This window comes from Melospiza georgiana, chromosome 27, assembly GCF_028018845.1.
Source record: "Melospiza georgiana isolate bMelGeo1 chromosome 27, bMelGeo1.pri, whole genome shotgun sequence".
Classification (NCBI taxonomy): Eukaryota; Metazoa; Chordata; class Aves; order Passeriformes; family Passerellidae; genus Melospiza; species Melospiza georgiana.
This window is the reverse complement of record NC_080456.1, coordinates 6,871,546-6,895,153: the sequence shown is the minus strand read 5'-3', so window position 1 is coordinate 6,895,153 and position 23,608 is coordinate 6,871,546. Positions and strand designations below refer to the sequence as shown.

Here is a 23,608-nt window from a genome sequence, read left to right as displayed (position 1 = left end):
GTCACTGCCGGGGCGGCGGCGCTGCCGCGGGCGGGCGGGGCGCGGCGCCATGGCGATCTTCAGCGTCTACGTGGTCAACAAGGCCGGCGGCCTCATCTACCAGCTGGACCACTACGCGCCCCGCTCCGACACCGAGAAGACGTTCAGCTTTCCGCTCGATCTCGTCCTGCGCCTGCACGACGAGCGCGTCGTCGTTGCCTTCGGGCAGCGGGACGGCATCCGCGGTGCGGCGGGTGGGAAGCGCCGGGCGGGGCCGGGCTTATTGACGGACGGACAGACTGACCGTCTGACCGACGGACTGCCTGCCTGACGCCGCCGCGCTGTCCCCGCAGTGGGTCACGCCGTGCTCGCCATCAACGGCGCCGAGGTGAACGGTCGCTTCACGGCAGACGGGAAGGACGTGCTGGAGTTCCTGAGCAACCCCGCCAACTACCCGGTGTCCATCCGCTTCGGCCGCCACCGGCTCTCCTCCAACGAGAAGCTGATGCTGGCCTCCATGTTCCACTCGTGAGTCGGGGGGCCGTGACGGCCGGGGGGCACGGGCAGGGCGGTGAGGGGCGCTGAGGGCCTGTCCCCGCAGGCTGTTCGCCATCGGCTCGCAGCTGTCACCCGAGGTTGGGAGCTCCGGGATCGAGATGCTGGAGACCGACACCTTCAAGCTGCACTGCTTCCAGACACTGACAGGTACCGGGGGGCCCAAGCGCCGGCACTGCTCTGCTCGTCAGGGCTGTCTGTGCTTGGCCTTCCTCATGCCCCTGGCATTATGGCTCCAGGGATCAAATTCATGGTTCTTGCTGACCCAAGGCAGACAGGGATAGACGCTCTTCTCCGCAAAATCTATGAGATTTACTCAGACTTCGCTCTGAAGAATCCTTTCTACTCCCTGGAGATGCCAATAAGGTAAGGAAAAGCCCATTTTTAGTAACGTGGCTGCAACCCCTCATTGTTTTCTGCCTATACAGTAGCAAATGCACTCCTAAGTAGCAAAACTGCCTGAAGGAAGGGGAAGGAAGCTACAGCACACTGCTGCCGAGAGAGGACGCAGCCCTGAGCTCTTTCCAGTGCTGGCTCTGCTGGGGCAATGGGAGGTGCTCTCCCTTGGCACAAGCCCTGCTGTCTTACCATATGTTTGGGCCTATATAAGAAGTTTTAACCTTAACTAAGGACCAAGTCGGACCTTGACAGTAGTCATGTTGCTGTGTCATAATTTCTGAATTTCTCCTTGAAGGATGCAGAGCCAAGGATGTGGAGATCTTTTGTTAGCTTTGTTAACTCACTTCCATAGGTAGAAGTCATCCCTTTTGCTTTTCTGACTATTTCAGGTGCGAGTTGTTTGATCAGAACTTGAAGCTTGCTCTGGAGGTGGCAGAGAAGGCTGGACCCTTCGGACCTGGATCATAGAGAAAGCCTTGCCTGTTGCAGAGATTCATTCGTCTGAAGAGCGGGGCCTCTCTCTTCCCTGGCTGGTCTCTCACAAAGCTCCCCTCTCCACAGCAGAGACTGCACATCCCCAAAACATGCTTCAGTATCTCCCAAAATACCAGTTGATCCCCTTTGTTGCAAAACTTACCTTAAAGAGATTCCTTAGCACTGTTTACATTGGGCCACAGGGCCTTACTTTGCTGTTGCAGCTCTGCTGCACTTGGCTGAAGGAGAAGGTGCAGGTCTGTGGCTTTCCCACAGTCAGTACTTTTCTTTCCTGTCATGAATGTACATAGGTATTTTTCCTGCATAGCTCGAACTTACGGTCTTGCAGAGGGTTTCTGTATAGAAGTAATAAGTGTTTACTAATGAGACAAATGGCTGTTTGCTTTCTGTTGGTGGGGACATTGGCACCTCAAGAGGATACGTGGATTTGGGTGGTTTTGCTTGCACCACTCTCCATAAGACAACCAGGGCCCTTGTGACACTGCTCCATTTTTATTTCAGATATAGAAGAAAATCATGTAATTAAGTACAAAATGTAATTCACTTCCATTTACTTAATTAAGGCTAGCTAACTACTCTTGCAAGCAAGGTACTCAGCAAAGTACCTGCATGCAGGTTCTTTACGAGTTGAACGTGCCTCTTTCAGGATCCTAAGACAGTAAATCCTTTTGGGGAAAAACAAGAATATTCAACAAATTCCTGATTAAATACCTGAGTGTACTTACTGCAGGGTGCTGGGCCTGACTGCTAAGGCTGTCAGTGATGGCTCTGCTAAGGCTGACTCAGAGCCCCTGCCTGCAGCCATGAGAGACACAGCTCTTGACCAAAACTATCCCAGTCTTCACACCTTGTACTGGAAAAATACAAGTCAATGCTAGAAATGTGGGTTATCAAGAAACCCAGCTGCCGAAATTGTGGGTTGGTGGTGGCTGCTGTTGCAATTCCTGCTGCTGGGATAGTTCTGCTGGCTGATTTGCAGAGCACTGGCTGTGAGCTGCCTTGGCAGCAGCTGCCTGCCTTGCCAATCATTAACACTGCACACAGAATGCACCAGCAGGATCAGTTCACTTAGAAGGAGCTGCTCCAGACACCACGAATTCCCTGGAAACGCGCCTGTTCCTAACTGCTGTGAAGAGCCCTGCCCCGGCTTGTCCTGCTGCTCACTCCTGGAACCAACCCCTGGTGGGGCTGCAGCCCTCGCCGTGCCCGGCTGCCACGCGGCTGAGCACACACAGGGCTCGTGCTCAGGTGGCCTGGCACAGCCCGGGGCAGCTGCACGGGACGGACACAGGCAGCACGGCTGGGTTCAGGGCCTGAGCAGCGAGGCTGAACTGATTGGTGTCTCCGTTAATGGCTGAGACAATAACGACAAAACTAGAGGTAAGTGCACCTGAAGCCAGTCATTTCAGACCACTTCTAGTGGGGAAGCTTGGGCTGCAGAGCCCGCTTGCTTCACTAACAGTGCTGTGAGGAAGAGGTACAGTAAAATCATTGCAAATGTAAACTAGGTGAATTATCACATCTTGAGGGAAAAAGTGATCAGTAGCAGGAACCTTGTGCCCTCTGGCACCTGACACTGGATGAGAAGTTGAGACATTTTTATCTAGGTTGCAGCAATAGGTAAACTCGCTCCTAGGCCAGTCAAACAAAAACGAGCATCATTCACGTCAGCGTGGGAACATCCTTCCACCGAGCAGCTCCTCCTCAGTCAGCCTTCCTGGAAATCCGGCCCATCTTGGTGCGGATGTTTCGCAGGAGGAAGAAAGCCACTGTGCTAGCCATGCAGGTGACCTCAGCTACCCAGAACGCTGTGGCCCAGCTGTAGTGCTTGGCAATTGTACTGAAAGGCAGTCCAGCCAGGAAACCCCCAACTGCAACGAAAAACAAACAGAAAGTCAACAACACTTGTGTGCTCCCATATTATCTATCAACACCTGCTTTTGCATATATAACAGTTCCCCTTAGGCCTGGTTTGAACTTAAAGCCCAACACAAAACCTGTCAGGCACAGCAGGAAAGCATCCCTGAGGCTTCCACCTCCATTATCTCTCTCTCCTTAGGTGCCTTCCCATGGCCAGCAGCAGCTTGGCACCTGGGCCTAGACCATGCTTCATCAAGAATGTGCATGGGTTTTGTTTGTTTTTGGGGAAATGGGTATTACTTACCATTGGCCATGAGGGCCACAATGGCATGGGAGGTGCCACACAGGTTGGCAGGGGCACTTTCATTTGCTATGACCCCAAACAGGGCAATCGGGCCATACGAGGAGAACCCAAACACAGCTCCCAGAGTCAGAATCCACAGCTGTCAAAATCACAAACAGGATCTGTAAATCTCACCACCGTCAGTTAGCAACTGTTGATAATTCTGATTCTATACTCAGTACCAGGGAGTTTTGACATTTTCAGGCTGACACCAGCTCCCCAGCCTGCAGCCAGGAGAGCTCAAGCCTGTAGAGTCCCCACATCCATAAAGCCCAGCTGCATCCCCACCACTCCATCTTACCGGCCAATGCAAGCTCTCCTCCCTCCCACAGTTCTGCCCCCACACCACAGCCTGTGCTGATTTGCAAGAAACAGAACATTGAACAGAAGAGGGCAATGAGCCCAAGAAACCACAGGAAAGAACTGTGGATCACGTTGCTTTCATAAACAAGCCTGGAGCTACCAACTGAAAGCTTTTCTCAGTTTAGATGCATGGGACTGATCAGAGCATGTTTATTTGTGAGACATCTCTTTCTGATGACCTCAATGAAACCAAAGAAACCAAAGAAAATGACCAAGAAACCAAAAAAAAAAACACCTCACCACAAAAAAATCTCAACAATTTGAACTTCAGTGGTAGTTTCTGCTCTAAGAAACCTATCTGGCCCAAAATTGTCAGTCTCTTGTTTGCTCAACAAAGGGTAAATAACACCTCCACATTACAGCATGCTTTTAGAATTGCAAACACCATTTCAAAAAGCCCGGTAGGAAGTTAAGTGCCATCATATTTTCCAGATGTGAAACAGAAAGGAGTTAGGAAAACACTTGCCAGAAACTGAATAAGAATGTATGTGCCAGAGCAGAATCATTCTTTCAGATCTCACCCACAAGACCACTTAGCAGGCTATATTTTACCTGATGAACAGAGGTCCTCAGAACTTTCTTTATAAAACTTAAAAGTTACATAGTTAGACTTTTTAAAGTCAGTTAGTGTACTCAAATTATTATTAGAAAATGTTTCTTTTACCAAACTTACAGTAATCTCTTCTCAATGCCCTGGTTTTAAGTTCTGAAGTGCTAACCAACCTCTCAGGATAGGAGTAAGGCAGACCAGGGAAAGAAGAAAAAGGCAGAGGGAGAAAAAATGCAAGCAGAAACCTCATGTTCTTTTAGGCCTGTAAGATCAGCTAGAGGTTGCAAGGCTACAGTCCAGAAGTGGTTTTCCTGAAGAAGAAAAAAATGAAAGGAGAAAAGAAGTTTTATTTATTTAGCAATCATAAGGGCAGATGCAAGTCAGGTCTCATGCAAAGTCTGGAAGGCAGACTGCCTGCAACAACAGGACAGCAGGAGCACCCCAAGCCAGGCCAAGCCAGCGCTTCTCACAAGTGCAACGAAAAAGAAACCCTTGGGAATGGTGAAGAAAATAGTCCTGGTTTCTGTCATCAAACCTGCCCCTCCCAGGGCTACCCCTATGGACGGCCAGCCGCTTACCTTGGGAGAGTCGCCCGTGACCGTGATGCGGAAGAGGAACATGGACACGCACATGCCAGCCATCATGGACAGCAGCAGCCCGTGCCGGGGGTTCCCGTAGCTGGACAGCCCCACCTGGGACACAAGCAAGGCAGGAAAGTGAACAGGCAGAAACTGCAGCGACTTCCTTTTGCACCTGCAGTGACCACAACATCCACAGCCCCATCAGAAACACGGACGCACATCAACAGCACATCTGCTGGCACACCTTGTTAATGGTTTAAGGGCTGCACGCAGTCAAACTGTGCTAAACAAAAGCTCTTAGTGATAAACCATACTTCAGTTATCAACCCCTTCCACCCTGAATCTGGCTCCAGATCCTAACACTGGATTTTAATGTGGGGTTTTTTTCAGCCAGAAGACAATTATCAGCAAACTGCCCTTCCACACTAAAATCTGGAGACCACAGTAAAGCAAACAAATTAAACAGATTAAACACCTCGAATCTGACAGGCATATTGCAACCCCTAACATCAGCAGACCTACTTCCTAGCACCTTCTGGAGTGTTTGACAGCTGTGCCCGTGCACATGACAGAACTGAGTATGGGCTGGTTTCTCCGCTGCGCTCCCAGGGACAGCACCCTGCCTGAGTGCCTCAGTGAAGCAGCTCAGACAGCCACTGTGTTCCCTGCCCAGCATGCCCAAGGGTGCACATGACTTACTTTTGCTACTGCTCTATCGGAGAGGTATCCAGCAGCAATGCTTCCCACCAGGCCCCCAATCTCCAAGGCACTCATGTAGGAACTGCCTAGAACACAGACGAAGCAAAGAACAGCCCATCAGATTTGGTGCTGCGGGCTGCAAGCTCACAGAGCACGTGAGCAGCTGGCTCATCTGGCTCATCCCTGTTCAGGAATGCCTGTCTGCCAGTCCCAGGAACGCCCTGGCACTGGGGTGCCTGGTGCATGCACTAACTCCATCATTCAGTTACTGAGTGCCCAAAACCTGTGTGTAGCTAAGCAAGGGCCTCCACCCAGGCAAACTCTGGCAACACCTCCCACATTGCAGCCCCAGAGCTTAATAACGCAGTTCTGCATCTCACCTACAAGCATGGACTGTCCCCTCTCCTGGATCAGGAAGAGCTGTCCCCAATCAGTACAGCACGTTTTCACTCCAAAAACGACCAGGTAGCCTGTTGAGAGCACCCAGAGGTATGGGGAGAGCAGCAGCTCTGTCAAGGTGCTGTTGTCACTGGAGGAACCTGTAGGAAGGTCGGGAGGAGTGTTACCAGAGCCCAAACCACACCAACCTGCAGCCCAGCAGACAGTTCTACAGGCGGGAGCAAGGCATGAGAACATCCCCACACAGGGAGCTATTCACAGCTGCTGAACGGTGGTGAATGGCTCTACCTCCCCCTTGTTCTGGTGATTTCAAAATCTCTTCTGTCATTTTATCCCACATTCATTAAAGATTTGAAAAGAATAATCAAAACACTACTCCCAGTAATTTTCTGTATTTCAGTTGCCAGTAAACCACCCACAAAGGTTTTTGGAAAATTACCTCTAGATTCTTTGGGAGTGTTTTTTAGCCATGCCTGTGAAAGGCACTGCATAGACCCAAACAAAGATGCTTTCAGATGCTACCTTGATTTTTGCATCAGTCTTCCAAGAACACCAACAAACTTGCTCTCCCCAGAGAATGCTCCGGGGAAACAATATTCTTTTCTTATGCAAAGAGGTCCAGTCTGGCAGCACAGGCAGCATGGAACATGGGCTGAGTTTCCACTGGCCTTTAAAATCCTACTGAAAACCTGTGTTGCAATTCCCATCTACATGTTCTGCTTCCAGAGAAGCACCACACTCAGTGGTCTGAACAAACATTTACTAACTGTCCTGGGCTGGGACAGAAACACTGAGCAGAGTCCACCGAGAGCCAGGGGTCAAGAGAGCCCAAGGTGGGGTGAGGGGAGAGCTGCCTGCCCGCTGCCAAAGCGGAGGAGCAGAGGGCAGGCCCAAGGAAGCACTCCCTGCTGCTGCAGCTTTTCTCTCCACCACCTCACCAAAATTGCACCTGCAGGCTGAGCACACAAGGCTCCAAGGAAATAGGGATGCTGGTAGCAGGAAGACAGGACTTATATGGGGAGAGCCAGCCCTGAGCAGCTCAGCAGCACACAGGTGTCTGCTGGCAGGCTAGGGAGCAAGACTAACAGAGGGCTAACAGCAGGCTTTTCCCCTGCTCTGCCAGTGTCAGGAATCCCTACACCAGCCCCTTCCCACAAGATCACAGTGGGCCTTCCTTTACACAATTTGTACCTTCATTACTAGAATAAAGCAGCCAAAATCAGCCCATTACCACACGCCTGCCAAAATGTGACTTCAGAAACTGGGGAGGATGGAGGTGTTGGTATGCTGAGAGTGACACATCTGTACCAGAACACAGACAGAAGGCACTGCATCTTCTGCTGCAGCTGCCTGCCTGCATCGAAGCCACATGCTCACCTTTCTTCCCCTTCTTGGCTCCTTGCTCAATGTTGGGCAGCCCAACATCTGCCGGCTCGTTTTTAATCAGGACAAGGCAAACAAAAGAGACAACCATGCAGGTGAAGCCAGAGAAGGACAAAGTCTTGCGCCAATCGTAGTTCATAGACACAAGAGCAGCGAGAATGGGGCCCAAGCCTCCAGCCAAGTTCATGCTTGTAGACAGGATTGCCCACCAAGTCCCAAACTGGGAAGGCTCAAACCACTGTGCAACAAGAAAAACAGCATGAGGTGTAAGAGAGTGACAGCACACCTGAAAACCCTCCCCTGAAGCCCATGATGTGGGGCGGGGGCAATTCAGACACAGAACTCCAAAAGCAGGTGGAGGGAACACCCCACCTCGCTACTTTAGTCATGCACGGACTCCAAACGTTACTCAAGTGTCAGCCCAAAGAGCTTGACAGGTGTCCACACTGTGAGCCAGCTCAAAGTTATTTCCATTTACAGAACATGAAACTGAGACGCGGGGCAGGAGAGGCAAGTTTAAGAGCACATGGTTTTGTGTACTCACTTGCTAGAACAGCGTCCTCCTGGAGAGCTCTGCTGGCTCAGGAACTTGGATGGATACACAGAGAGTCACAGGGTAACCTTAGGACTCTGCTGCATTAAGTATCAGACATGATGGGCTCCGTACTGCAAGGAGCACCCAGAGCCAGAACCACTTGGGTGGTTCTTGTCAGCAGGAAAATGTCTGAGATCTACATTCATGAACATCTTCAGAAAACACCACAGCTGATATTTCTGTTATTTGGGCCCTTCCTTTCTGTGCATTCAACTGCCCTGCACAGCCCTCTCATCAGTTAGGGGAGGCTAGGTGCCTCACAGAAGAGCAACAAAGTTGTTCATTTCTTCCCCACCCTGCCCCACGAGTACTTGCAGTACATTCATTCCTGGATCTTACATTTTCCGTGAGGGATCAGCATAAAGCTAACCAAACTCCTTTCCTTCTGTCCTTGGGAGAAATCCATCTGGTCCTTTCAGATTGTCACAAACCCCAAGTACACACAGCTTAGAGACTCATCTCACACTATTCCTCCATTTTACCCAGTTTTCTACCCAAACCACCTGTGATTTGGAATTCCCAAGTTGCCCAAGCGTGCAGATGGAACTGTGCTCACTGTCCCCTGAGCCGCAGCAGCAGAGTGAAGCAGTCCGGTGTGTCCACGCCTAAAATACCTGATTTCAACAGAGTCTGCCTCAACGGGGCAGAACCCTGCTACCAGGAGATGTTACCAAACTGAGCTACACTCAAGGCACATAGGGGCGAGGGCTACAGAGTGAATCTTTGCTAGGATAAGCAGAACCCCGTGCACGGAAACTTGTTCCACAGGCAGCAGAACGCAGATAGTGCTCTGGCCCTCCTTGGCTGGAAGGGAGTGAGGAAAGCTGCAAGTCCCTGTGGATCGCGGGCCAGCGAGGTGTGCGCGGCCCCGAGGCCAGGGCAGGTCAGGAGGGCAGCGGCGCTCCCCGCGGCTCTCGGCACCCACCTTGCGCAGGATCTTGCCGCAGGGCGGCCAGCCCAGCCCCTGGGCCAGGCCGTTGAGGAACCAGAGCCCGGCGAAGGCCATGACGGTGGAGCTCCAGGAAAAGACCACGTTGACCAAGCCCACCATGAGGAGGCCGGAGGAGAAGAGCCAGCGGGCGCTCATCTGGTCCGAGAGGACGCCGCTGATGAACTTGCTGATGGCGTAGGCTGCCGACTGGCTGCTGGTGATGAGACCTGCGGCGGGCAGAGCCCAGGGGCGCCTCAGCCCGCGGAACGGCCACCCCGGGCCGGCGGGGCCGAGGGGCCCGGACCCTCACTCACCCAGGTCGTCCTTCCCCAGCGGCACCTCGGCCATGACGGCGGGCATGACGAACGAGAAGGTTTTGCGGTTGAAGTAATAGAGCGTGTAGCCCACGAACATGGCCGCGAAGATCGCAGCCCGGTAGCGCCCGTACCCGCCGGCCGCCATCGCTGCCGCACCGGCCCGGAGCGCCCCGCTCGCACGGACGGACGGACGGACGGGCAGACGGACGGGCGGAGCCGCCCCGCCCCGGCCCGGCCCGCGGAAGTCCCGCCCCGCTCCCGGCCCGCCCCGCTCCCGGCACACACGGCACCGCTCCGCACAGCCCCGCTGGACGGGTCGCTTTTATTTTCGGCTGAAGAGCCCGAATGGAGAACAATGTCAGATGCACATTCGCAGCCGTCGGACCCCGCTCGCGTGTGTGGCAGCAGCAGGGACGGTCTGAGGAGGCAGGAGGTCACGGCCAGGGACAGGGACAGTCACACGATTAAATCGGTCCAAGTGCACAAAATACCGAGGAAGGAAGGCAGTTGCCGTTAGACTTTTCAGGTTTGGTTGTTTGAGCCGTATCGCTGTCCTTGTGACTGACTACAGGATGTGCCAACACGGCCCATCTTTCCCTCTCCTCTGCATTCAGTGTTGCCTTTTCTGAACTTTAAAAACTATGAACAGAATCTTTTTGAAAAGTCTCGCATCATGGTTCTTGGACTCTGCTAGAGAGCACAGACAGTTTTAAAAAACAGCCTATTGAAAACAGACACAGCCATATCTCAAAGCACAGATCATCTGCCTTCCCAATCTTGTTCCACCTTACCATGAATCCAAGTACTAATACACCTCCCACCAGCTGTGATCACACATTTGGTCTAAGTCAGAGTCTCATAGACAACAGCACTTCAGGTCTATATCCTTCTGCAATCATCTTCACAAGAGGTGGGGCACAGAGCTTATGTTTCAGGTTACTTCCTACACCTTAAGATGTTTCTGCACTGTTTTCTCCCCACAGGAAAGTCACTTTGGTGACTTCTGTACTGAAACAAAGACAATTCTTGGTGGGCAGTCTGCCCCACATAATAGAAGAAAAACAAAAACCAATTCACTAAGTTAGTAGAGGCAAAATCCGCAGAAAGAACAAAAAAATAAATTTACATCTCTATCCCATTGTGTTGCCATTGTGTTCCATTTACATCATGACTAACCAGGTCCATAAGAAAAACAAGAAAGTAACTATGAAATAAATAGATGCTGACACTTGAAGGACTTCAGGGTGTTACAATTCATCGTTTTTCCTGCTTTCTCTTCCAGCTTCTGCCTTCTCTTTTTTGGACCCTGTGTAATGAAGCAAACTCAGTTTCAACACTGCAGTCGTTTTCACAGCATGCAAAGCAGTACTGAGAGTCTCTGACATTTGCAAAATTTGCCACAAAACTTGCAGTCCACGGTAAGAGGTTTTGGGGGTTGTTACTCATCTCCACGGGGCTGAAGCCATGAACCCTCTGGCCCCGTTCACAGCCCTGCCCTGGCAGCAGGAGAGGCACAGCAGCTCTAAGCAGAGCCTGTCTCACAGCCATGGGACTGGCTGCAAACTGCAGGGACAGGGGCACAAAGCAGCACTGGTGCATAAGAATTCCACTCTGAATGAACAATGGATGAGCAGTCAGGGGTTCTACCATCATATTACCTCTTACAGCTAAAAATCTGCAAAGGAGCCCCCAGACACCTTGCACTCGAAGCTCCCAATTTCCAGATTGTTAGCAAACATTTACCCACCCGAGTCTGATCCAGGCTTATCATCTATTGCTGCTTTCTCAGCTGTAGGAGGTTCCTTGGCTGGATCAATATCCTCTGGTTTGTCTATGTTTAAAGCAGAAAGAAACAGAAGTCAAGGGAGAACACACAGGAAACAAGGTGCAAAGAGATGAGGTGAGCAAAGGCGAGGTTAAACCAGCCAGCTGTGGTGCCTCAGCAGGACTGTTACAGCTCACTCTCCCAGCAGATCACTCTACAGCTCTCAAGAGAAGCATCACAACACTGCTCTGTATTCCCCTCTGAGTGCCAAGCTTTATGTCCTCAGAAGCCCTGGAGACTGACTGGTTGCACAGGCAGATGACCTTTGGAGCTGTGACTGTGAGCAGGATCCCTTGAGAGGAACCAGCAGGAATGCTGACAAACAGCACCCAGATTTGAAAGGACCAGGGCACTTGAGACCTGAGGATCTTAGAAAGTTCAAGAAACTAAGTCCTAATGCCCCAAGAGATTTTTTTTTTCCCTGGGGTCCATCTAGGCCACGAACCTTTCTCATCAACAATTCATTCTACTCACTGATCTAGGACAGGACTTTGAGTATTCAGCTCAGTACACTGAAGTGCAGTCAATGGCTAATCTTTCCTAGAAGTCAACAAGCCAGCAAGACAGGTACTGACTATCCTGGGAAATTAATAAATAATTTCTGTTTCTTCACAAAAAACCCAAACAAATGGTGGGGCGTGAAGGACACTGCAATACATAGATTTTCCCAGCCGTCTTTGAAAACTGAGAGGAAACTCACCTAATCTCACAGTTAACTACTGTCCTCCCTTCTTTAACTCCCGATCAATCAAGAGAAACACCACGTATTACATATGGTAATTATAATAGGGAGTGACATACATGCTCCAAGCCTGCTACTTACCTTCTTGTTTCCCCTCCGTGGGAGGGATAGTATTCTCAGTCTCAGGGGCTGCTGTAGTATTCTTGCCTGGATCAGTTTTTGTGGCATTCTTCTCCCTTTTGGGTTTGGGTTTTGCAAACTTGGCTTTATTCAGGAGATACTGCACTTCCCTGTCGAGGGCTGCTATCTTGAACTCTATATCTTTAGAGAGCAGCACAGGTTTCTCAGTAGGAGTAAGCTTGTTCTGTTCAGCCAGTGTCTCATTTTTCCAGATCTGTGGGATGCGAGGGAAGAGGGGCTTTTGGAATGCTTCTGGGTTCCAGGAACTGCTGTATATCACAGTATCTCAAAGTCACTGCCCCAGGCTATTCTGCTTTACTCAGGACAGCTCTCCTCTGTGCTACATTTCCACCAACCTCTCAGTTTACCCAGACACAGGAAAAAGAGAAACAAAACCCAGTGCCTGCCTTTAAAAACCGAGTGCAATCAGATCACTGGGCTCCACCCCCACCCTGGAGATGATGCAACACAGGAACCACCATTCCCCCCAGACACAATGGGGTCAGGCTGGACATTAGGAAACACTGAAACACACAAAAGGTTTGCTGGTGGCACAAAAACAAAATGTGCACATTCTACTCCACGATCCTGAGTGAAAGTATAGGCCATGAGGCAAACTGCCACCCCCCACCCTCCTCCAGCATCACTCCATCCTTCAGTACCGTGGTTTCATTGATGGCTTTTTCCAGTGTACTCAGTTCCACTTCTGTGAATATCTGGTCAGACTCTGGAATCATTCGGGCTCCCCTTGTAGAAAAGAAAGCTTATTTTAGTTAAGCCAAGCAGACTGCACTTTGGCAACTCAGTGTTTACAGCTTCAGTAATACAAAAACATCACAACAACCATACTGGACCCTTCTTGCCCCCATTTTGGACAAGGGGCTGTTCACAGGTCCTGCAGAACAGGACACCGGGGAGCAGGGTTCTGCTCACCTTTTCTCAGGAACTGCCACTGACTTTGACATTCACTCTGGTCTCATTCTGATGGCACCTCCTACATAACCAGTTGCATGACATTCCTTCCCAAAAGCCTGTCCTTACCTGAGAAAGATGGTGGAGTGATTGAGCAGACTTTCCAGAGCAGCCAGGCGTTCTGGCCACTTTCTCCGTTCCTCAACACGGAAGAAAAGGTTCCTACAAAGCTTTTTCAGCTCTGAAAGCTTGTCTTTCAGCTCCTGAAAATGGGGGAGAGGAGAAATGAGACAGTTAATTTCACCACTGTATAACACTGGCAACTTCAGAAGTTTTAACTTCATTTGTTTTTCACTCTATCAAATAAACCATTTCAGTGCAGTAAAAAGAGCCACATGACAAAGCTGTCAGTCAACAGGCTCCTGCTGAAGCTCTTGTAGAAGCATCAATGGCTAGGATAACTTCTTATTTTGTTCTGTGCATAATGCTCTGAGGAACCAAGAAACTCTCAAGAACCAGATTAGAAAGGCTCTGTCAGTCTCTGTGGTCACTTCCATGTCAGTGACAGCTGACTGGTGTCCTGACTGCACACAGTACTACCTTTGTTGCAGCTGCATAGCCCTCCTCCTCCATCCAACTGGAAGCCTCACTAAGCTTTTTGGAAATTTCTTCTCTCTGCTCCTCTGTCGAAACAAACTGATACTCCTCTTGGTAAAGCTTGTCCTAAAAAAACAGCAAGCAATGGTCAAACACCACTGAGCCTGGAACCATAAAACAAGAGCACTCACTTGTGATTGAGGTGGGGCGCTGCCTGCACCCTCCCAAATCTGAGCTCTGCTCCTAGCATTGCCAGGAGCACAATGAAACACACCAGGTATAGACACACCCACATTCCATGATGGTAACACTGCAACAGTCATTATTTCACATACACTTCACACTAATTGTTTCTTCTACACAACAGTTCCTGAGAAGTTGTAGCTTCTTTACACTCTGGGGGCAATTGTTCAATGTTTTAGACATGCTGAAGGGAAACTTCATTTTGTATTGAGGAAACATGGGCCTGGGAAGCCTAATAGCATTAGGAAAAGTGAGCGAAAGACAAAACCTGGGCTCTTCAAATCAGTTTCCCCCAGCTCAAACAACTCCCCTGCACTCAGATCAGCCAAAAGCTGTGCAAAACACTTCTACTGCTCTCCTGGAATTCTCATTTCATTATATCCCTCTCTTACCTGGGTCTCAAAGATGAATGACTCCAAGCTGTTGGCTGATTTTTCTCTTTCCTGTTTCTCTAGATCTCTGATTGTCAGCTCTTGGAGTCTAACATGCAAAGAGAACAAAAATCAAAAGTTAGCAAGTGCCCTTTGTTGAGCAGCACATCACACACACCAGCTTCTGAGGTCAGCAGTGCCCTGTGTAAGCCATCACCATCCCAAAGCAATTCCCTTCCTTCATCTAGAGTTCTAACTTAGCAGAGCCATTTCAAACCTACTTTTTCATCGAGCTCTTCAGTTCATCTTCCTCCAGGTCAGGCACATCATTTACATCCAGCTCCATTGTGATCTCATGGACAAGCTTCTGCTTCTTGGGTGCTTTGATTTTCTCCTCCTCTGATTTGGTAGCTGTGCTGTCACTGGAACTTTTGGACGGGTCTTCCTCTTTTGCAGTTTCTCTGTTTTCTTTGGGATCCTGTAACACAAAGTACATTCTCAAGCCAGAGAACAGATTTTCAGATTCTGCAATTTTTTTCAAAGGCAGGGCACTTCAGAGGAGGGAGAATTCCACTGAGGAAATTACATTTCTTGCATACTAAACCCACCCCATTCCTTCAATCCGATGCTCACCTGAGGCTCTAATTTCTCGCCTTCTTCCTTTCTCTCTGACTCTACTTTCGGAGAGGCAGTTTCTTCTTGATCTGAAGTCTGCTGTTTCTCTTGTCCATGCTCTTCATCAGCATCTACAGTATGGCTTTTCTGGTCTTGTTTCTCCCCATGCTCTTCTTTACCTGTTTCTGCTAGGCTCTCTTCCTCTTCCTGGTCATCACAAACAAGTAAAGGGAAAACAAAATGTATGTTTTAAATGCAGAAATTCCATGCAGTGTTTCACAGAACAGGTAATTCTACAGAACTGCCACAGCAAGACAAAAGGGCTTCCTTTCAGTAGCAGTCACCCTGGGGCTCACCTGAACTGAGTCTGTCAGGTTCTCTCCGGTCTCTGGTGTAGGGCCACCACCCCCAAACAGGCTTGAGATAGTGTTTCCAAGTTCTGATGATGGGAGACAGAAAATTAAGAAAGTTACATATCCAGAGGAGGAAAGTAATCTTCAGCTCTCAGTCCTTCTCCTCACAACCGCAACGATCACCAGGGCTCCCTTGGTGGTGTAGGTGAGCTTCACACACTCCAGACTCACACTTCTGCAACCTCCCTCCGTGTCCTTGTGTGCACAGACAGCCACACATACAGTCAGACTGTGTAACTTCCACACCCCAAAGAAACACAACACTTGTAGTTATCTCAGCCACTACAGGTAACAAAACAGTCAGTATGAATATCAAAGTTCCACATTTACTTGTCAGTGTTGACTCCTCCTCCAGCTTGTCTTCCACCAGGCTCTCAAACACTGATTCCACCTTGGAAATAGAAGCTCGGGATTAGTTTTAAGCAGGGACCAGAGAGAGGGATAAAACTGAAAATACATCAGCTGACAACCATCCCAATGGTGGTGCTTACCCGGTCAAGACTCAGTACACCGCTCTCATCCATGTTGAAGTGTGCTTTGATGCCTTTGGATTCATAGTCTGAGTGCTTCTTGAAACTGTCCCCAACTCCCTTTAGCCTCACAGTAGTGAGATTGAGAGAACCAAAAACTCTGATGGCACAGAGACAAAAGCAGAGAGACAACTCAGGATAACAGTGCTGCAGAACAGCCAATCGCTGCTCTCATTCAGGCTGGTGGCGATGGGCAACTGCAAAAAGCAGGAACTGGCAGGGCTAAAGGACACGCAGCTCAGAGAACAGATGCGCCAGTGCCAGTCCCACGCACTGGCAATACATTTCCAGCCAGGCAAGTTGCATTGCCACAGAGCTGCTGGCCTGGGTGCTGGGCCCAACTCACCGCAGGTCATCCTGGCTCAGGAATGTCAGATCTCCGTAGTTGACATAGAACTCAAAGTCATCTGTGTAGCGGTTAAAAGTGATCACTTTGCGCTGGGGATAGGGCGCCATGCGCTGGAACAAAATCCTCTTGTTATGCTTTAAACTCCTGGATTTATCATCCTCCTCAACTTCACGAGTAAACTCCACCTGCATGACAAACAGAAATTAAGATTCAGCAACTGCAAACTGTGGCATCTTACATCAGCAGTGTTCGGCTGCTCAGCCTCAAGGCTGGGGGCAGGCAAATATTCCTCAACTGGTGTTTGCATATGCCTGGCTCCTTGGATACTGCATTTCTATTATAAAGAAGACTTCCTTCTGCTTTTGTTATTAGATTAGCAGAAATATCTCCAGAGCTTCCATACTCAAAGGAAGCCATGAGGTTCCAGCCTGGATTGCTTCTCCCATCACAGCCCCATCATAGCTTGCAAAAGAGAAGGAAAACCAAAGGTTACCTGGATAGGAAATACAGCAGCATCCCGAACAATGAAGGGCTTCACCTTAAAGGCTTTGCTTAGAGCAGCTGCCTGGTAGACTGCACCCATAGCAGCAGCCTCATCAGCATTGATATTCTTGCCCAGCTCTTCTCTATGAAACAAAAAGCAACACATATGAAGTTTGCAGCCTCTACATAAACAGCAGCTTGTCAATGGGAGACAGACTAGAAGGGGGCCTCACATACTCACTTGCCCACAGCTTTCAGCAAAACCTCCTGCACTTTGGGGACCCGTGTGGCACCTCCAACTAGAATCACCTGGTCAATTCCATCCTAGGGATTGGAAACAGTCACCTTGTCTTAAGAAAGCAATTTTGGAAAGCTAAGTCCAGGGCTTCCTTACGCTCCTGCCCCAGTCACCACGTGCTGACATGGTTCTTAGAGAACACCCACACTAGACCCTGCTGTCCCCGTGCAGGCCGGCACCCAACAGATCTCAGACAGACATCAGCCGTGCCAACAACCAGGCACCTGGGGTCAGGTCTGTGCAACAGTGACAACCTGACTGTGGCTTCAAGCCACCTGAAACATGGGACTTGATTCAAAATTACACAAACTAGCTCAGTGCCACAGGAGACAGTGACACCAAGAGCTGGCTGGATCTGAACAGACAGAAATCCAGCCTTTAAGAGGTAACTCAGTGTCTTGCATTGAACATCAGAGCCCAAAGCTGCTCAAGAGCTGTGGCATCCTACAAAGTGAGCATTTAACCCACAGTGACTCTCTCCAAAGGACTGCCTCAGGTTTGGTTCAACTGCAGCCCACAAGAGAGCTCAATTTAGGGAGTGTGCAAAGGAGAAGCCCAGACATCCATAATTCTGTATCCAGACTCATTCAGTTAAAACTTCAGGAGTGAGACCAGAACCAGTATCCAAGACAAAAAGAGAAAACATCATTATTTCAAATGGAGGAGTAAAATGCTTTAAGATTAAGAAGCCCCTCCTCCAAGTCCCTAATTTCTGGTGGATAGAGCAGGGCAAGTGTGACACTCCTGCTTGACACTGCAGCAGGCAAACTCTCTGTAGCACCAAAATCACTGTCACAATAGCAGGCATCTATCTCCAAACAGTCCTGCTAACACAACCACTGATGCCTCAATCATGATGTGGCAGTAGCTCCACACACACTAGCTTCAGGTTTGGTAATGCATTCTCTTAAACCCACCATGTTCATCTCTGCGCTACTCAGAGCCTGCTGCACAGGTCCTGGGACACGCTTGAACAAGTCAGAACACAAATCCTCAAATTCTTGTCTTGAGACTTTGGCTTTGAAGTCTATGTCATCCAGTAGTCCCTCGATCTGTCCAGAAAAAAAACCCAAAAAACCAGTCAGAATGAAATTAATTGTGGAGCTTTTTCTACGCAAAATCTTTGTCCAGTGTGCAAAAAGTTCTGGTTTTTGTAACACACAACAGACCTAACCACACTCATCTGAACCCTACCATTGCTAAGGTGATGAGAGGATGGAACATGGGTGTAACAGACAGCTTCTCTCAGTGAAAGTTTATTTAACATACTTGACACGAATAACTCTTCTTCAATCCACTCAATCACCGGTGCTACCAAGCGGGCACAAGCTGAGAGGGACCACCGGGAGCGATGCTCCTCAGCAGACCTGCGCTGCAGAGGGACAGCGTTCCCTTACACCAGTCCTCAACCACCCCACACTCAGCCCAAAAAACGCAGGAACGCCCAGGAGAAGGTCAGACCTGTGCCATGTGGTCGGCATTGGCACTCAGCACAGTTTTCAATCGGTTGGCCTCCTTCAGCAGCTTGGCCATGGCCCGAGGATTTTTCTGGACATCTTTGGAAGGGTGCTGCTCATTAAAGAGCTTTGCCAAGTAGTCCCGGAGACGAAGCTCCATTTCTAAACCTCCAAGAGTACGGTCAAACCTGAGCAAAAGAATGAACAGAGGTGTAAAAACCGGAACCAAACTGAAACACAAACAAATTTCATGTATTATTTCACAAATATGCAGAGCAGCAAGTGGTCAAAAATAGGTGCAGTATTATCAGCTGTCATGACTGTGAAACAACAAAGGTTGTCCCCAAAATAACACGTTATAATGAAAGAAAGATGGAAATAAGAGATTCACCACCACAACAGCCTTTCAACAGCAAATTTCATTATATTTTAGGTAAATGCCTTATTGCCAAGCATGTAAAACAGCCAAGAAACCAATGGACAACTGTATCGGGTCTCAGGTATCTTGAAAACAGCAATATAAATGCTTTGGAATTAAAATTGCTGGGCTGGGTATGCACAGCACCATCCTCCTTATTTGGCAAGGCATTGAGTCCACTGTATTTTCATTCCTCTCTAGAAGCATACTCCTCTTTTCCAACTGATAGACTTAAAAGATTACATGCAATGGAATAGGTTTACGTGGTTTGAGGCTAACAAAGGAAAGCTTAAAACAAACTAAGTATGCTGGTCCCCTCCTACGCTCCTGGAAGTTCTCAGCTACCTTCTGTAAAAGACAGCAATACCAAAATTATTCCCAACTTAAGCCTTCTTGCTCCCCGTCAGCCATCCAAATTACTGTACTGAAGCTTCACTGCAAAATTCTACATGATGAAGATTGTGAAACAAATGGTTTCTTTTCTGAGACCTGTGGGATTTGTGCAACTTGTGTGGAATTCTTACCCAATGCCTTGGATCTGCAGTTGAGGTTGGGTTCCCGAGTCCTTAGTTTTCACTGTCTGATAAGTAACAATAGTACAAACAGTGCTTCCTGCTCCCATGTCGTAAAACATGATATTCTGGAAAGAAAAGTCGGGACAGTGAAGCAGAAACACCTGGGCATCCCCCCGCAAATAAGTAAAGAAGCTTTCAGTGTGATACAGGCCGCAACTACCTACTCCCTGGACTACTTTATACCATTTTTGACCAAACACGGGTGATGTTCAGGGTTATGTTTGACAGAAGGAGACAAGAAAACTTCTAATCTATTTCACAGTCCAAAACCCAAAGTTTTGCTCTTTCTTCAGCCTCAGGTAAATCAAGTACTTCTGAGTCAGTGTTCCAATACCTCAAGTAGTTGCTGCTGTTATTTTCCCCAGCTGATGGGCAAGGACCAGGTTTACAAAATGGGAACTTCCAAGACCTGTCCTCACTCCAGCAGCTTTCAGCCTTCCCCATACATGCACACAGTGTTTAATCTCTTTGTCTTATTGACAAGCCACATGAAAACAGAGGAGATTGCTTGATCAGCAGAGTCTACTTCAAGTTCTTTGGATTTCTTCTGAAGCACTTTCTCCCCTGCATGCAGGCAACTTGGCAGGACTCTACGCATCCCTCAAATGCGCCTACCTGTGCCGTGGCATTGATGTCTTTCCTCCTAAAAACCCCATAGTTCAGCGCTACAGCCGTGTTGTCGTTGATCAGCTGCAGCACCTTGAGGTCAGCCATGCGGGCGGCGTGCAGAACCGCTCTCCTCTCGGCTTGGTTGAAGTAGGCAGGAACTGTGATCACTGCATCTTTGATGGGCTGCTCTGAAACAGTTGCAGGGAATTCCGCATCAGTGTAGCCACATGCAAAGACTTGTTGAGATGGAGTGACAGCAGCAAACCCAGAGGACCCGAGGCAAAGACCCACAAAGAATGCAACCCTGCAGCAGTAGCCAGGATCCCTAGGGATGAATCTCTGTATCCTGCTGAAACCAAGCAGACCTGGCATATTCACACAAAGCCACAAGTCTACTGGCTGCTCTTTCATGTGTCAGGATACTCTCAAATGCTCTGGGCAGCCTTCCATTCCAACAAATACTATCTTCATGGAGCCTTACACTGCCACTGCATCATATTCACCCTCCAGTAAAAAATCTTTGGACTGGCTGGAGCGTCACTGACCACATGACAAAACTCCTAGTAATTTATCCACTTTTCATTACTATGGTATTTCATTAGCAACACAGCATGAAATACACACGACAGCATCCTCTCTGTTAGCAAGCCTCACAGCAAAGGGCCATTTCTGCTCTTTTAGTTCAGCTCCAACAGCAAGTTTCCATCCAGAAAAACTACAGCACAGCCTTCACAGAACCATTTCCACCCTCCCCAGCAGCCACATTCCATGTGCCTCCACTCTGATCATACACATGATAAAGAAAACACTTTTCTCCAGAGATTGCCTGTAAGGCTCCTTCATTGCAAGACTAGGTGTTAAATAGAGATCCATGATCTCAAACTTGCATCATATTAAAAACAAATAATAACTGGATAGCTTCTAAGTCTTGCTTACAGCGTACAGCTGGAGAGAACCAATATCCTGTTTCCAAAAACCTTGGGTTTCTGAATGCTTTTGGTCTCTCCTCAAATCCTATAGTGCGCGAACTCATACGCACATAGACAAGAAAAAGCTAAACCCTTCCAACCTGCAAATTCCTCAGCCAGACCACGTGAATAGTTCAGGACCATCCCCAGCATCTCCTCGGGAGAATACCATATCGTTCTGCAATGGGAAAGAAAACGATGGCATCAACAGCAAGCTGCAGAAGCCTGGTAGCTGACATCCATCCCACAAAGAACCTAAAAGCAGCCACTTACGGGGACAACTTGAAGATAACAGTCTGTCTGGTCTCATCCTTCACCAGCTCGTGCTCCGGGAAGCGGGACTGGTACAGCGCCACGTGGGGATTATCGATCCGCTTACCCAGCAGATCCTGGAAGTATCGGAACGCCACCTTGGGCGTCCTTATGGACTGCAGGAAAAAACACATCACCCACTTGCATCCCTTCAGTTACGCTGCCGTCAAAGCAATCCCTCCCAGACTACGTGGGGAACAACTCCTGCTGTGGGAGTAGGAGCACACAGCCCTACACAGAGCCAGTAACACATCAAGGAGATGGGGCACGCAGGACAGCGATAAAACACTGTCTCAGACGTTTGTGACAATGTGGGATACATGTATTCTGCAAACAGGAACTCTTACCATCCCCAGCGCACCATCACCAAAGAGACGCTCATTCTCCTTCAATGAAACAGCCACAGGTGTTTTCCTTCGTGACTCCCTGAGAACAGAGAAGGAGGAATAAACCAGTGGAAAACGTGAACATTCCAGTCTCCAGTGAAGACAGATGTTGTTCCCATTCCAGAAGGACTAAGGGAAAGTGTTTGGAGAGGGGGGCCAGCCTCTGCTCAGGTGAGGGGCTACTAGACAAGCCCCCCCCCCCACCACCACTTCAGTGCTTTTGATGAGACTATTTTTGCTTTCCTCCACCCATAAGCAAGGCAAGACAGTTCCCTTATTCTATCTAGTCTAGCACTGCTGAATTTCAGGAAGGTGGGTAAGAAACATCCTTGTTATCTCCAGGCTCCCAGAAACCGAAGATGTTCCTAATCATATGCCCTCTCTCACCTGCAGATTATTCACTCAGTGGCTTGAGGATGGGCTACAGCAGCAGCTGAATGCAAGAGATTTACCTGTGTTACAAGTGCGGGCTTTGAACAGCTGCAGCAAAACAAACCTGGCTCTGGGCTCCCTTAGGGGAACTAAGGATCAGGGGACTGGGTGCCCTTTTGGGTTGGCAACACAATGTGTTCTTAACCACGTGGGCTTTCAGCACCCGCTGGAAAGGTACCCAAAGCGCACCCGAACACCTTAAAGGTGAGTTAACAAAGTGCCCTGGAGAATGCCCCGTAGCCCCCACCCGGGCCAAGACCGAGTCACAAGCCTGCGTGGGAGAATGGGAGCCTTCCTCCGGCTAGAGAGGAACAGGGACGGCTTGTCCCGGCCAGCCTCCCCCGCCGTCCGCTCCCGGCGCTGGCGGGGGGCTGCAGCACAGGCCGGATGCCCCCGGGACCCTCCCGTGGCCGCTCACTTGTTCAGGACGATCTCCATGGGCACTCCAGGCTTCACGATGGCGATCTTCATCGACTCACTGCCCACGTCCACCGACATCACCGCCACCGGCTCTGGAGACAAACCCTCGGTGAGAACCTGCTCCCGGCGTGGGCGGCCGAGACAGGCAGGGGCCCGGACAGGGTGCTGGGGAGGCACCCACGCACCGGCCGCTCCTCCCCGCCGGCCCCACACCGTCGGCGTCGCGGCCCAGCAGGGAGCGCCCGGGGAGCTGCCGCCTCCCGCACCGTCGCGCACGTACCTGCAGCGGGCAGGAAGCTGAAGAGAAGCAGCCAGGGCAGCGCCCGGCCGGGAAACCGCGCCATGCTCTGAGGGCACCGCTCGGCTGCACTCGGCTCGGCTCGGCCCGGCGCGCGGAGCAGCCCCGCCGCGGCGGCCCCGCCGTCTGGCCCCGCCCCCGCCGGCACGCGGCACGCGCCCATTGGCGCGGCTGCCAGGGCCGGCCCCGCGCGCCAATCGCACAGCGCGCGCACGCCCATTGGGCCACGTCGGGGGAAGCCGGAAGCCGTCACGAACGGGAGCCGCGGCCCCATTGGCCGAGAGCAGGGGGGCGGGGCTGCGGGGGCCGCCTGAGCGGCGCGCGTGCAGGCACCGCGCGTGCGCTTGCGCGCGCCTCACGGCAGCCGAGCCACGTGCGAGCCGCCTACACCGCGCGCGCCCCCTGGCGGCCAAGAGGCGCCTCGCGGGCAGGCCGCCGCCGAGCCACGCCCCCTGTGAACCACGCCCCCATGCTCCGCCCAGGTCCCGCCCTCGTTCAGCTCGGCTTGGCCAAGTTCGGCATGGCTCGGGTTCGGCTCGGGCTGGGCACGGCTCGCGTGGACCCAGGCGGGCCCGGTGCGGCCCCGGACCCCTTCCTCTTTCGAGCTCCGCCCCTTCCATTGGCCTGGCCCCGTGCCGATGTTCCGGCCGCTCCCCGCTGGTGGCTCCGGGCCCTTGCCGCGGTGCCCGCAATCTCTGGTGCTCGATGCCGTGCCCTTCAGCTCCCTCCCAGCCCAGCCCAGAGCTCCCCAGCCCCGGGGCAGACCCCGGTCCGTCTGTACCGTAC

General features: G+C 50.5%; 3 protein-coding genes across 4 annotated transcripts; 1 reads left to right on the top strand and 2 right to left on the bottom strand.

The window, feature by feature from the left end:
• Nucleotides 1-19: 19 nt before the first annotated feature.
• On the top strand, nt 20-1,800 carry TRAPPC4 (trafficking protein particle complex subunit 4). The gene is made up of 5 exons (XM_058041219.1): nt 20-224; nt 333-507; nt 581-684; nt 774-900; nt 1,323-1,800. The coding sequence occupies exons 1-5, from the start codon at nt 50-52 to the stop codon at nt 1,399-1,401; spliced, it is 660 nt and encodes a 219-aa protein (XP_057897202.1). The 5' UTR covers nt 20-49; the 3' UTR covers nt 1,402-1,800.
• A 101-nt stretch (nt 1,801-1,901) lies between these two features.
• Nucleotides 1,902-9,647, bottom strand: SLC37A4 (solute carrier family 37 member 4). 2 transcript variants are annotated; one of them, XM_058041217.1, is made up of 9 exons: nt 9,447-9,647; nt 9,127-9,359; nt 7,601-7,844; nt 6,205-6,363; nt 5,825-5,910; nt 5,123-5,236; nt 4,790-4,855; nt 3,593-3,731; nt 1,902-3,299 (listed from the first exon to the last, which is right to left on the bottom strand). In XM_058041217.1, exons 1-9 carry the CDS (start codon nt 9,592-9,594, stop codon nt 3,133-3,135), a joined length of 1,356 nt encoding a protein of 451 aa, XP_057897200.1. In that variant the 5' UTR covers nt 9,595-9,647; the 3' UTR covers nt 1,902-3,132. The 2 variants fall into 2 exon arrangements, with proteins under 2 accessions (XP_057897200.1, XP_057897201.1); XM_058041218.1 differs by lacking the exon at nt 4,790-4,855.
• Nucleotides 9,648-9,742: 95 nt separating this feature from the next.
• Nucleotides 9,743-22,925, bottom strand: HYOU1 (hypoxia up-regulated 1). The gene is made up of 24 exons (XM_058041328.1): nt 22,805-22,925; nt 22,523-22,616; nt 21,634-21,712; nt 21,248-21,402; nt 21,076-21,152; nt 20,013-20,194; nt 19,347-19,462; nt 18,409-18,592; nt 17,865-17,999; nt 16,891-16,973; nt 16,660-16,792; nt 16,164-16,351; nt 15,779-15,917; nt 15,618-15,678; nt 15,231-15,313; nt 14,893-15,081; nt 14,541-14,737; nt 14,281-14,368; nt 13,649-13,771; nt 13,178-13,311; nt 12,799-12,883; nt 12,098-12,350; nt 11,197-11,280; nt 9,743-10,755 (listed from the first exon to the last, which is right to left on the bottom strand). Exons 1-24 carry the CDS (start codon nt 22,866-22,868, stop codon nt 10,697-10,699), a joined length of 2,985 nt encoding a protein of 994 aa, XP_057897311.1. The 5' UTR covers nt 22,869-22,925; the 3' UTR covers nt 9,743-10,696.
• Nucleotides 22,926-23,608: the final 683 nt, after the last annotated feature.